Source organism: Zootoca vivipara, chromosome 10 (assembly GCF_963506605.1).
Source record: "Zootoca vivipara chromosome 10, rZooViv1.1, whole genome shotgun sequence".
NCBI lineage: Eukaryota > Metazoa > Chordata > Lepidosauria > Squamata > Lacertidae > Zootoca > Zootoca vivipara.
The window spans coordinates 37163428-37177485 of NC_083285.1; the positions used below are offsets into that span (position 1 = coordinate 37163428).

The 14058-nt window shown below is 40.5% G+C and overlaps 1 protein-coding gene across 1 annotated transcript; it reads left to right on the forward strand.

The window, feature by feature from the left end:
• Nucleotides 1-1165: 1165 nt before the first annotated feature.
• On the forward strand, nt 1166-13982 carry METAP2 (methionyl aminopeptidase 2). Its single transcript, XM_035127070.2, has 11 exons — nt 1166-1536; nt 2472-2573; nt 5307-5372; nt 6298-6400; nt 8748-8909; nt 9367-9548; nt 9630-9724; nt 9825-9921; nt 10363-10466; nt 11952-12067; nt 13296-13982. Exons 1-11 carry the CDS (start codon nt 1374-1376, stop codon nt 13546-13548), a joined length of 1443 nt encoding a protein of 480 aa, XP_034982961.1. The 5' UTR covers nt 1166-1373; the 3' UTR covers nt 13549-13982.
• The last annotated feature ends 76 nt before the right edge of the window (nt 13983-14058 follow it).

Sequence of the window (14058 nt, forward strand, 5' to 3'; positions counted from 1 at the left end):
GGTCACGAAGAGTCGGACACGACTAAACGACTAAACAAAAACTGTCCTTAGTTAATCCCCTTTTCCTGTCTTCCAGTTTTGGGGCCAATACATTTAAATTAACTGGGAAGATTTACAATAAAGGAAAGCCCTGCTTACTTTCCCTGCATTGTTTTATATTGATCAATGAAAGAGGCCAGATCTGTCTCTCCCTCATCAACCACAGCAGTTGTTTTGCTCCAGTTGGCCATGGATGCGTTCTGCACCGCCACCTCCTACAATTATTTTTCTGGCAGGTTAACTATGGGCATTAATTTTTTTCTGGCATGAAAACACATTGGTGGGCATATAGCATTTGTTTGGCTTGAGAACAGCTTGATAGGCATTTGGCTGCGATGTTTTAATTTTATTAAAATTATGGTAAGTTATTTCATAACTTAAGTAGTTCCTCTGATCCAGCTCTAATAGCAGACACATCCCCATTCACATCCAACAGATGTTAGTTATCATTCATTAAATGACAAGACTCTCAGAATGAGCACTGTCAGGTGCAGATGTGCATTTGTGGGTATCCCTTGCTGAATGAGGTAATTACAATAAAAAACAATAGAGAACTGACAACATACTAAAATAAAAAACAAAAACAATCTGTGGTTAACATCTTGTCAGGTAGGTATGCTCCTACTCTATTTAGCTGAGTATAGCTTATAGTACTTTTCAGGGTTATTTTTCAGGTGCATGTTGGGCCTGTGAATACATACTATATAGAACAGGAGTTAAGTCTCTGAAGCAACTTTTTTCAAAATTAGCACTTTAGATTAGTGAAATAAGCAGACAAATCCAGCCTTGTCGAGTGGAAATGGGCTCTGGTCCAGAGAGAATTTATGCCAGAATAAAATGTGTTGGGTTGCAATCCCGCCACAGTTTTAGGTAAAGGGAAGACTCACTCGCTGAACTCAACTGGGCTTCCTTCTGAATGGACAAGCAGCATAGGTTGGCACGGTTAAGTCTTTTAAGGTGCCATGAAGCTCTCTACGTTATGTTTTGCTGCAACCTACTCAGGGAAATTGGTTTGGGGGGGACGGACCCAACAAACACGTGGTGTGGAGAGAGGAGGCCCAGCATGACCTAAACTGCACCTCCCACGGACAGCCTCACAGACAACAACTCTCTCGCTCTTCCACAGCGCACGTGCTCGCTGCTCGTCCTGCTCCTCCTCCCTCCCCCCGCCGGGATTCTTAGCCCTCCATCTTTCCCGACGTGCCCCAGGGCTGAGCCATAGAGTAGCCGGGGCTGGAGCGGCCGCCCCCACCCTCGCTCTCTTGCTCTCGCTCGCTGGTTCTGTCGGCGGCGGCTAGTCGTGGGAGAGGAGGCGGCGGCGGCGGCGCTGCAACATGGCGGCTGTGGAGGAAAGGGGCAGCCCCGAGGAGGAGAAGCACCTGAACGGGGAGGTGCTCTTGGATCCCGAGGAGAGAGAAGGCGCGGCGGGGCCTGGCGCTGAAGAAGGAGCGAAGAAAAAGCGCAAGAAGAAGAAGAAGAGCAAAGGAGCCGCCGCGGGTAGGAACTGGGCCGGGCAAGGCGATGGCGTGGGGGGGGGGGAGGCCGCCATGGGGACAACTTCGTCGGAGGAGGAGGAGGAGGAGCGGGAGCGAAGCCTCATTGGCCCCTGAGACGTCCGGGGTTGAAGGGAGCGGGGTGGGTCGGTGGGAGGACGAGTCCCTTTTGAGGGGAAAGAAAGACGACGTGACGGTCTCGTCGTTCCGTGGGGCCGTGTGGGTCGCCGTGGTGGGGAAATGTTCCCAGAGTCTGAGGGGTTTAGGGGGAAGCGATAGGGAGGATCTGGGTGTTAGGCCGTCAAGCCTTTTATCATCCTAGCCCACCGCGGTATATAAGATTGGAAATCGTTAAACTAGGGCGTGGGTCGTGTTTGGCAAGGCGATCTCGCGTGTGAGATTTTCTGTGTCGGGGTGGTGACATGCTACCGGGGTTTTCTTGGGAAGCAAGAGAGTGCTGGTATGCAGCTGTCGGGGTGCCTGGGGAAGAGAGTGAGGGCGGGGGGAGTTAATCAACATAACAGTCGGAAGATAACTTCTATGGTGGGAGCATGCACGAAATTCACATGTAATGAGAGATAGGGTATTCGGCATGATGCATTTGCCATCGGACACTCACACGTATGGTATAGAAGGAGGGCGATTGTAACTGCATGATTTCCTTACAGGACTGAGGGTGTGTGTTAAGGCTTAGAGACTGTTGCAGTTGCGTAAGGCGGGGGTGGGGATGGATTTACATGCTTTCATTAGCACATGGTACCTGTCCTAAGGTTTCGGGAGAGAGGTTTCAATTTATGGAATTGCTTGGAAGAAAATTATTTTTTACCTAAATATAGAAACAGTTTTGTATAATTTAGAAAGTAGAGACACACAATTTTGAAAATCTTTGTTAGCTGGGTTTTGCGTTATTGTTTAAACTACCTGCTTATTTGCAAACAGGACAAGAAACCGAGAGAGAATCTGAGACAACACTTGATGAGGTGACAAAACAATTAGATAAACAAGCACTGGAGGAAAAGGAGAAAGATGATGATGATGAAGGCAAGTATAATTTACCCTGTCCATGATATATGTAAAATATTAATGTAAAATATTTGTAGCTTGCTTTAGTTAAGGGATTACTGGAGTTGGGAAATATATTTCATGAAGCAGTTTTATGTAGATGGTTGAAAGCGCTGCTGTATTAAAAGGCTATTATCAAATGTTTTGTTCATTGATTTTAAAAAGAGATCATATTATACTAAGTAATTATAACCTTGGAAGTAGCAACTCTTATCAGGGTAATTCAAGATGAGAGATAGGATCTATCCCAAGGGATGGCTGAGCACTGACTTTAACCTAGATCTCCTTTGTTCAGGTACAATAGGCTTTCCACTGCAACACAGTGACTGTGTTATATATTGAAATTCCTGTTGGGAATGGTAATAGAGAATATTGATAGATCTTTGGCTAATTTTATTGGTACAATAATGCTTGAAAGTAACAGATATTGAATTCAATTTATGAAGCCATTTCTGATGAGCTTTTGTTCTAAACAAAATGCCAGTCTTTCTGTTCATTAAAAGAAATGAAATAAAATGCAGCTTAATTCTTAAAGTGACAATTTTACCTAGATTATTCTATAAATTATAAGTCATTTAAACCACAGAAAACAGGCTTTATTACTGTTGTCCATGTATTATATCTACATTTTGAAAAGCCATATGATGGAGAAGATAGGAATGAAATATGAATGACAGCCAGAAGCCCCATTTTACATGGAATGGGCTTTTTCTGGACCAAGAGTTGGGGGTTGTATATAAGACGTGGTGGTTAAGCTAACAATGTTTTCAATACACTTTGATGATTTTCTCCTAGAGAGTTTGCAGTGAGTTTATTTATCTAAAAATAGACAAAACATTTCAGTTCAAGTTCTTTTGCAACACAATACAGTACCTGTTCACATTCATTGGTTTTGAACAAGAACAACCGTTAATGTGTTATTCCTGTTGGGTGTTGGAATAGATGTCTGGGGCGCCCCACACCCACCCATTTAATAGCTTAAGTTTTAATTAACTGGATTGCTAGTGACCTGAGCTTCATATAATTCAGAAGAGATCCTAAATGTTAAGAGACTGTTAAATGATGGTGATTAACTATAGGCTTCAAATCCCTATTCATCCATAACTCACTGGGTGACCTTGGTCAGCCACACACTCCTAGTCTAATCTACTTTACATGGTTTTTGTGATGGTAAAATGGAAGGGGGGGGCATGTATGGCATCTTGATTGTCCTGTGGGGAAAGGTGTGTTAGCAATCTAGTAATATAAATAAATAGGCAAAGCTTTTTTAAACCTAATAGCAAAAATATGTCTCGGACCAAATTAAGAACCTTTCAGACAGAATCTTCATTGCTACCTGGTGTTTTGCATTAGGAATCAATTGTTCATGGTGGAAGCTAATACTTGGAATTAAGTTTCCATTCAACTCCTAGGATTATAGCCTTGATTAGAGACAGTGGTTGTGACTCTGACAAAAGGATGGAAATATTGCAGCACTCTTCAAGGACATGGCAGTCTAAACAGTTTGGCTTGCTGATTGGCAAATCTACCAGCAGTACCGCAGAAGAAGCCTGTAATAAGTGAACAGCAGCCACTACAGGACTGAATATTGCCAGAATCTGCAGTGGTTAGCATAGGGAACTGGAAAGTATTCCAAACTGGTAGATGAATGAACTGCATGCCAGAACTTTTTTTCTGATGTAGTGTAAATGGATTAAGCAAGGGCAAGAGGAATCTAATGCAGTTTTCATTAAAACGAGTAGCAGTGTTAAAAAGCATTGACTATTTAAAGAACGACTGTCTTTGTTTCAGAATGTGCTGTGACAGACTGAAATTATGCTTTAAAATGGGTTCTAGGTTTTTTATATTAAAAAAGTATTTACAGTCTTTAATGCCCTAACTATATCTTTTTAGTAAAATAAAATTAATTTAATGTAAAACATAATGTGTGTCATCCAGATCACTATCAAAGTGATAGTTTCTTATTTTAAAACTTAAGTTGTTCTAAAATTCAGAATTGTAAATGAAAAAGTGTGCATAGGTCAGTTACTGGAAACTAGTGGCTATCTGGCTAACTGGCTGCCTGAAGGGTACTCTCTTTCTCTTTATGCTGCCTCTTACCTTTCCTCTCCATAGAACTACAGAAACAAAGGGTTATTTCCAGGCAGCGGTCCTATCTTTTCATACAAGTTATCTCTCTCCTGGAGTGTACTCAGGTCATCACCACTCATTTCACTGAATGATGTTAGCTATGGTTGTGTGTGCGTGAATGTGTGCATAAGGGATAGCTGCTGAGAAACCTTCATTGGTTACCGATTTCCTACTGCCAGTTTCAATGTTCTTGTGCTCACAAAATCATAAACAATTTGGGCCTGAAGTACCACCTGATTCTTTATGCTCCACTTTGATCACTTGTGCTGAGGCACTGAGGTTCAGCTGGTCTTTACCAGGCGCTGAGCCTTTAGTGTAGTGTAGTGTAGTGTAGCAAACCAAATAGAGGTTCAGCAGGAGTTACCCCTGCTTGTTCTTAGAAATCTTCATGTCCTGTGCAGGTGTGAAGTTGCATGCAGTTTGGGAGAGTCTAATCGCGCTGCTCTAATATGTAGCTTTGCTCTAGCTCTTTAGCCAAGCCTCAACTCAATTTTTTCCTCTCTCAACTATAGAATAATAATCTTAGGTAGTAGAGCTATTATCTGTAGTTATTGTTTATTTGTAAATGTTTGTCTTCTGTAGATGGTGAAGGTGAAGGTGATGGTGCAGCAGGGAAGAAAAAGAAAAAGAAGAAAAAGAAGAAAGGACGTAGGTGTTTGTTACTATGGTTGTATCGTGCAAACTTCGTTTCTGCTTATGTCATGTTTATGGAGCTTACACATAGCGCTACCTTATACATAGCAAGAACATTTGTCTATCTTGCTCGGTATCGTCTACTGCAGGGGTAGGTAGCCTTTGACCTGCAGTCGGCACCCAGCTTGGCAAGTTGTAGCAAGTGAGCCTCCACAGCTTTATCTCCCAATTGCAAAGCTGTGGTGTTCAGTGCTGTGAAGGAAAGATAAGGCTCTTTGCCTGCTCTTTATAGGCCAAGTGGGAAATGTGTTATCCCACGCCAGTGCTGGGGGAAGATTACTTTCCCTTCATTTTAGCAGGTACATGGAGTGAAGTGGTGTTGGTATACAGCTATAAGGTATAGTTGGAAAAAAGATTAAATCTCAAAACACCAACCATCCTCATGTATATATTTTATAGAGACCTGGGAGAGGAACAGACACATGAAACACTCTAGTACATATGTGCACACTTTTACAGTCTTACCGGTATATTTTTAAGACAGGATAGTGATTTCAGTGATTCACCAAGGACATGTATCAGAATATAGGTGCTGTATTGGTAAACACCTATATTGGTAAACAGTGGTGTTTGAAGTGTATGCAGATATTTGAATTCTTAAAGAAATTGATTGCTATGCACAACCCAGGGTTTTTTTGGCTAAAAGTGACTCAGTGCTGCAACTGTAAAAGGCACTCAGAACTGGCAATGTTATTTAAGGGTATCTTGGCATGTTTTCAGTTTTAGATGTGAGCCCAAGTAAGAGGCAATGTAAAAAAAAATACAATGTAAAAAAAATTGTACAATGTAAAAAAAAATTTTTTTTAATGCTTTTGTATTGAAAATGATAGAACTATGCACTGCATCGTAAGAGATTCAAATTCTGCATTTCACCCAACAGCTAAAGTCCAGACAGATCCTCCATCTATTCCAATATGTGATTTGTTTACCAGTGGAATATTTCCAAAAGGTGAAGAGTGTGAGTATCCACCAACACAAGATGGGTATGTATCTTGTTTTAAAAATGTATCTTGTTTTAAAAAATTAACATGGACAGCGTGGCACATTGAAAAATTATTTTGTAGGCTCACCTAATTGCCTGTTGTTCATAAGTCTCTGCCCCAAGAGCTAGGTTATTATATTCACTTTCCTATTATCCACTACATTGAAGGTGTTAATTGGAAGTAAGTGAATTTTAGAGCATTCCTACCTGTAGATCTCTGTAAATGATTGTAACTGCATATTTTGTTGGCGGTTGATCTTGGGATGATGTAGATATGCTTAATGACTTGGGACTACTTTTATGTATGAATGGGATATGCATGGAGCAGTGACTTTGCCAGCTAACTATATAGTACTTGAACGTAGGCATAATCAACAAGGCATGTGCTTATGTATATGCTATTAAATGTATACATATAGTTTTAATTCTCTTGTTCTAAGTTTTTAGTAATTCCTTTTTTTAAAATCTGTAAGTTGCCTTGAGTCCCATTAGGGAAAAAGGGGAGGTATTAATAATAGTAATAACTATAATAATAATGCTTGTCACTCAAAAGTGACAATGTACCTGTGTATTTTATAGTTCAAAACAATGTCCTATTTAATTCTGTAGAGAACTGCACTGCAATCCTTAAAGCCTGCAGTAGGTTAATACTGTGATGGAAAAGCTTGATTCATTTATTCATGTTTGGTGGGAATGTCCCCATGTTAAAAACTTTTGGAATGGAGAATTCTCTACTTTATCCATAATTACAGGCCTTTCTTCAAATCCTGCCTTAGCCCTACTATCTTTGGACATAGACTTAGGCTCCACCCTGCACTTCAGATAACTTGTAGGCTTCTTACTGACTGCAGCATGATTAGCATATGAGTGTTTCACTAGACACAAGAGGGCAATTAAAGGCATAACAAATAGAGATACCTTCCAAGAAATGTGGACCCCTTTATGTTAATGACCAAAATCAAGACCTTGTTACACCAACCACTCAATATTCTCAGTGGAGAGGTTTCATTAAGTAATATGTTTGAATGTTGGATGTGTACGTGTTTGTCTAGAGACAATGGATAAATCAAACACCATTAGATGTGCTGCTGGATAAGTGCTTAGTGGTACTCTAATTGTATTAGTCTATTAGTGTAATTGTTTGTTTAAACAATAATTTTTTTTTAAAAAAAATACTGTAATGAAAGGGGGAAGGTTAGGAGAGCCTGCCTACACTCTGCACAGCTGCCTTGCAAAGTAGACCAGCAGTGTCCTCTAAACTATCCAGTAATTGCTGCCACCATCACTCAGTTTTTGCAGTTCTACAGTTGGATGCCAGCCTCCAGTGGGAGGGAATTCTGTGGTGTTCCAGGAAATAATAAAAATCTAGAATTCTGAGTCAATGCTACCTCTGCCTTTCAGTCACATCATTCTGTTTACTCAGGACAATGGGGCTGGCATCTATCTGTCTCTCTCATCATGGAATTCAGCACATTCCCTATGAAATCCACACTTTTGCCCTAGTAGCATATATACGTTCAGTGTTAAGCATGTAGGAGATTACCCGAATCCTAAAGTTTGGCATAAACACCCTTCAGACCCCAGCAGTCAAATAATAGAAAGCTTTATTGAGAACGGAAGAGGAAAAGGCAAATGGACAAATACTGAAAATCAAAGCTCTGTAGATCAAATATACCTATGCTGACCTAGTTATTTACAGACACTGCTTGGTCTACTTGTGAGTAACATGGCTTTAGGTGGTCAGTTACGTGGTTTCCTGATGGTCATCGATGGAGGATAGGTGGTGATTGAATGGAGAAAACAAAGCACTGTATACCCAAGCCCATTTTAAGGACTCTCTTCTGCTCATTCGTTTGAGTGGCATCTGGTTCTTTCTTGCTAGTTAGAGCACATGCCATGTTTTGGTGTTTTGTGATGGCAGTAGAATTGGCAACAAACATTGATTTTGAACTACTCTGGAACTTGGTCAGAGTGGGCTAGCTAGAGTTTAATAACTTGAGTGATGGTATATGTAATTTGAAGCATACCTCTGTTAATCTAAAATGTGTATATTAAAGTACATTTAATAAAACTGGAGCAGCTGGAAGCAGTTGAGGAAACCCCGGCCACGCGGCTGCTTAAATGTAGCAGGCCACGCCTGGATTGGCCAGCCGGCTGGCCTGGCTGATGACGCGGCCAGGATTCCTGCTGTGCACGAGGAGGGCACGTGACTGCCCACAACACCACCTCCTTGCAAGGTGGAAGTGGCTATATTAAAGTAGTAATCCTGTTGAGTATACCTGTGTCATCTAGTTTGGATTACACGCTAAAATGGCCAGTCTGACTATCCTTTTATCCCAATATTAAAGGCGAACTGCTGCTTGGAGAACAACAAGTGATGAAAAGAAAGCACTAGATCAAGCAAGTGAAGAGATCTGGAATGATTTCAGAGAGGCTGCTGAAGCACACAGACAAGTGAGAAAATACGTTATGAGCTGGATCAAACCTGGAATGACAATGATAGAAATCTGGTGAGAATAAAAGATCATAGGATCAAGGGAGGACTATACAAGGGTTCATCTCCATAAGTTTAATTGAATGTGCTGGACATAGAGATTAGGTGTGGGGCTCCCGTATATCAGCTTAGTTCTCCATCAGTTCTGGTGACAGTCGGTGATGATTGTATATATTGGTTTTTTGTTTTTGTTTTTTCACAACTGTTTCTATGGACTATGAGGCTGGGGGACAAGCAGCTAACAGAATGTTGCTGCAAAGTTGTTCAACGAGTATGATACAGCTGGAGATACAGCACTTCCTCAGTTCTTATATTCTTGGGGCAACAAATATCTCATATTCTAAGAGCATTCCCAGTAATATGCGTAGCAAAGGGAAGGAAGGGAATCGCTTGAAATTTTTTTTAATGTAGCAACTAAATAAAGCTGCTGGAAAACAAATCTGTTCATGTAATAAAGACCTTTGCTTCCCTAGCGAAAAACTAGAAGACTGTTCACGGAAGTTGATAAAAGAGAATGGCTTAAATGCTGGGCTGGCATTTCCCACGGGATGTTCTCTGAATAACTGTGCAGCCCACTATACCCCTAACGCTGGAGATCCAACTGTACTGCAGTATGATGATATCTGCAAGATAGATTTTGGAACACATGTTAGTGGTGAGTTTTCTCTTGCTTACTCTGCAGTTAGATCATTTAGTTGAATGCAGATTCTTTTATCTAATTTGTATCTAATTTCAGGTCGTATCATTGATTGTGCTTTTACTGTCACATTCAATCGAAAATATGACAGGCTGTTACAAGCTGTAAAAGATGCAACTAATACTGGAATAAAGGTATACTCGCAAGGGGAAGTGTAACTTTATCTCTTACCTGCCTACTTTGTGAGAGGGAATTTTTATCTTCAATTTCAACCTGTCTTGTGTGTGTGTATAGTGCGCTGGAATAGACGTTCGCCTTTGTGATGTTGGTGAGGCTATTCAAGAAGTTATGGAATCGTATGAAGTTGAAATTGATGGCAAAACATATCAAGGTAAATTTCCCTTATCTAGTACATGTGATAGTTTTGATTCAACGCTAAGAGAGAGAGAACATGTGTGGATACTAAATAGAGGCATTGCATTTATATTTAAGCAGAGGCTTGACAGCCATCTGTCAGGAATGCTTTGATGGTGTTTCCTGCTTGGCAGGGGGTTGGACTGGATGGCCCTTGTGGTCTCTTCCAACTATGATTCTATGATATGACTTGATTACTGTTGTTGCTCACAAGTAAAACATTTTGAGATCTATTAAACTTCTCAAAAGGTTTTGATTTTTGCAATTTATTGTGTTTTCGGGAATTTCATGTTGTCTTTCGGATTCCAAAAATTGAGAATAGGTTTCTTTTTTTAAGAAATTGCTTATTCTAGAAAAGTTAACTTTAGTAGTTACCTACATGTATTGATTTTATAGTGTTTCATATTTTATGTTACAGTGAAACCAATTCGCAATCTGAATGGACACTCTATTGGACCATATAGGATACATGCAGGCAAAACTGTTCCCATTGTGAAAGGAGGAGAAGCAACAAGAATGGAAGTAAGCAAATAACTCTTACACTCTTACACCCTTACCCTCTGTACACAGAAGTATAGAGCTCAATTGGCCTTTACTGCCACTAAAGAATATGCACAGTATTAGGCTGTTAATATTTGCAGTTGAACTTCCAGTTTCATCTGGCCCTTGTTTGAAATTCTGTTCCCACCCCCCTCAACTTAGATGTTTTTTTGTCTGTAGTACTAAATTACTTGAAACCCAGGAAGCATATGGCTACTGCTCACAACAGAATGTTGTAAATAAGTGTGTAATACTTAACAGTTGGCATTAGTTTTATTAAAATGAAGAATGAATGGTATGCCTAATGTAATAAGAATGTATTTTCTTGCAAGTAATTCAAAATGCCCTATCCCCACAATTAAAATTTGTATTTAGAAGCAAAAGAAGGTATCATTAAAAAATTAAAAAAAAAACATGTGGAGTTGAACTACCTAATTGGGAAAAGTGGAATAATAATAATAAATTTATTATTTATACCCCGCCCATCTGGCTGGGTTTCCCCAGCCACTCTGGGCGGCCTCCAGAAAAATGAAATAAAATAATCTATTAAACATTAAAAGCCTCCCTAAACAGGGTTGCCTTCAGATGTCTTCTAAAAATCTGGTAGCTGTTTTTCTCTTTGACATCTGATGGGAGGGTGTTCCACAGGGTGGGCGCCACTACCAAGAAGGCCCTCTGCCTGGTTCCCTGCAGTTTGGCTTCTCGCAACGAGGGAACCGCCAGAAGGCCCTCGGTACTGGACCTCAGTGTCCGGGCAGAACAATGGGGGTGGAGACTCTCCTTCAGGTATACTGGACCGAGGCCATTTAGGGCTTTAACTGTGCTAAGGAAATGTACTGGGAAATCTGGCTGTTTAGTTAAGATGACAAAGGGCAGCAGGATTCATGCACTCTCTGATAGTTATCACAACTGGTCAGAAGATCTTGCAAACTGTTCTTTCTTATTCTAATACATGCCACTCCAGAAATAGTTCAGAAGTCTTAGAAATTTATTCTGGAAATGTCCCACTTTCCCTATTCTTATCCACTAGGAGTAAGCTTACTGGAATGCCATTCTCCCACTTGTTTGTGGCATTCTAAGTACTCTACTTTAGTCTGAGTCTATGAAATATAACTCCAGAACAGCTATTCCTAGTACAGGGGATTAAGTTATTCATTAAACTTGATTGGGCAGTGTCTAAGTAAGGAAGTATCACCCTGACAGTATTTGAAAATCTTTGATTTACAGGAAGTGAGTAGATTGATTGTATTTCATGGGCATGCTGCCTGTACATCTGCTCTGTGGGGTATTATGTGTTGTCCTACATTTATAGTTCTGAGAAATTCCAGAGGGGGAACTCTGTTAGTCTCCTGTAGCAAAATAATATTGTGCCAGAACCCATGTTTTCAAATGCAAAAAAGTTCTTGGATTAATTCTCAGCATGGACTCCAGTATGCTTATCTAGTATGTGTGTCTGTTTAATTTTAGGAGGGAGAAGTATATGCTATAGAAACCTTTGGCAGCACAGGAAAAGGTGTTGTTCATGATGATATGGAATGTTCTCATTATATGAAGAACTTTGATGTTGGACATGTGCCAATAAGGTTAGCCCTGCTTTTATTACAGTGGGTAAAGATGTCACTTTGTCTGTACTATTGAAAGAAATATCGTTGCTAATTCACAACTTGAAAAGAATGGTAAGTAGACTGCTTATACACTATAGGTGCACAAATGAGACAAAAAACAACAACTTTTAGGGCTACTTGTCCTTAAAGTTACTTGCTTTACTTGTGTGTTAGTGGACAGTAACTGACCACTGCTGAAAGTCTTCCAGATGTTTTTGAACTAACAACTATCAGCCCTAGCCAGCATTGTCAGTAGTCAGGGATAATCAGAGTCTAAGAACAGCTGGGGAACACCTGATTTGGGAAGAATGGTTTAGCATGACATCCAAATACAGCCAATATGAGCAGCAGCTTTAAATTACTGTGGTTTAATCATAGCGATTTCAAAAAATGCCTAGCATCTTAAATACCTTGAATCATATTCTTGGGGTCAGCAGTGGTAAATTAAGTGGCCCATGGGCTAGATCCAGCCCATCATGGTCTTTGACATAGCCCAGGCATCCCCAAATTGTGGCCCCCCAGATGTTTTGGCCTACAACTCCCATGATCCCTAGCTAGCAGGACCAGTGGTTGGGGAAGATGGGAATTGTAGTCCAAAACATCTGGAGAGCCGAAGTTTGGGGATGCCTGACATAGCCTATCAGCCTCCTGACTCAAATTACCTACGACAGGAATAACAACACTCAACAAGGCAGCTCTGTCTTCTTGAATACCGTCATTGATAGCAGGCTGGATCACTCCAGAAACAGGAGTGTTTTGATCTGTTCCAATGAAAGGGCAACACTAGGCTGGTAGGAGCAAGGGGGTTATTTTCCTTCCCATAGCAGTGCTGGAGAGGCTTTTTCCAGTGCTGCAATTGGAAGAAAAATCCCTTCCATGCTCCTTAGCCAACAATAAATGCAACCCTCAGGCGCCACCACAGCTTTATGTGTTCATTGTTACATGAAAGCAAAGACCACTCTGGAATGGTCTCGCCAGAAACAAGGTATGCAGCAGCGATGCGATTCTAGTGCATGCTGAACACTTCTTTTTGTTTACCGTGTCCTGTTGGCTACTAGTGCTATGCATCATGTAATTTTAAAGTATATTTTTACTGCTTCTTTACTGAACACAGCACAACTTACTCATGAGTAAACATGCATAGGATTGTGCAGTATCTGTCTGATCAGCATTTCCTCCTGCTCATTCAGTGCACTCTTTCTTCTAGGCTTCCAAGAGCAAAACACTTGCTGAATGTTATCAATGAAAACTTTGGCACTCTTGCCTTCTGCCGCAGATGGCTAGATCGTCTGGGAGAAAGTAAATATCTAATGGCTCTGAAGAACCTGTGTGACTTGGGTATAGTGGATCCATACCCTCCCCTATGTGATATTAAAGGCTCATATACAGCACAGTTTGAGCATACCATATTATTGCGTCCAACATGCAAAGAAGTTGTCAGTAGAGGAGATGACTATTAAAACTTCAAGGCCATTACCTCACCTATGTACTCTGTTGGAACACATTATGCCAGAATAAATTTGCAGTCTGTTTTAACAGTGGACCCATGTGATAACTTTCCATGTTCGGAAAGAGGAATTTAATCAAAGGCAAGCTCTCTCATGTATCTAACAAAAGGAAAAACAGCTTTTGAGGCCTCTAGAGTATTTCAGGTTACTTCTATTTTTCTTTGGGGAAAATATGCTATAAAGCTCAATTTTTAGTTTGGAATGAGTTATACATATTGTTTTAATATTTTTGAGAGAAGGCTTTTCGAATATTTATATTACCATATTCCCTACTTGAATGCTTTGAATGACTACACCTGATTTCTGCGCCTAAGTCGTCTCTGGTATTGCCTTTTAACTTCCTGGAATCCATTTTGTAAAAAATAAAGACAGATTTATGGATCTAACACCAAATATGGTTTTTTAAAGGGTTAAAAGTGCTAGGCAGCAGTGCTCTGGGGAGGGGAAACCTGCCTTATTAAA

Excerpts from the sequence above, each read along its gene's own strand:
- METAP2 (XM_035127070.2), top strand. The coding sequence starts at position 1,374 with ATGGCGGCTGTGGAGGAAAGGGGCAGCCCCGAGGAGGAGAAGCACCTG. Across the intron at positions 6,401-8,747 it reads TATCCACCAACACAAGATGG|GCGAACTGCTGCTTGGAGAA; the intron begins GTATGTATCTTG and ends CCAATATTAAAG. Across the intron at positions 10,467-11,951 it reads GAGAAGCAACAAGAATGGAA|GAGGGAGAAGTATATGCTAT; the intron begins GTAAGCAAATAA and ends GTTTAATTTTAG.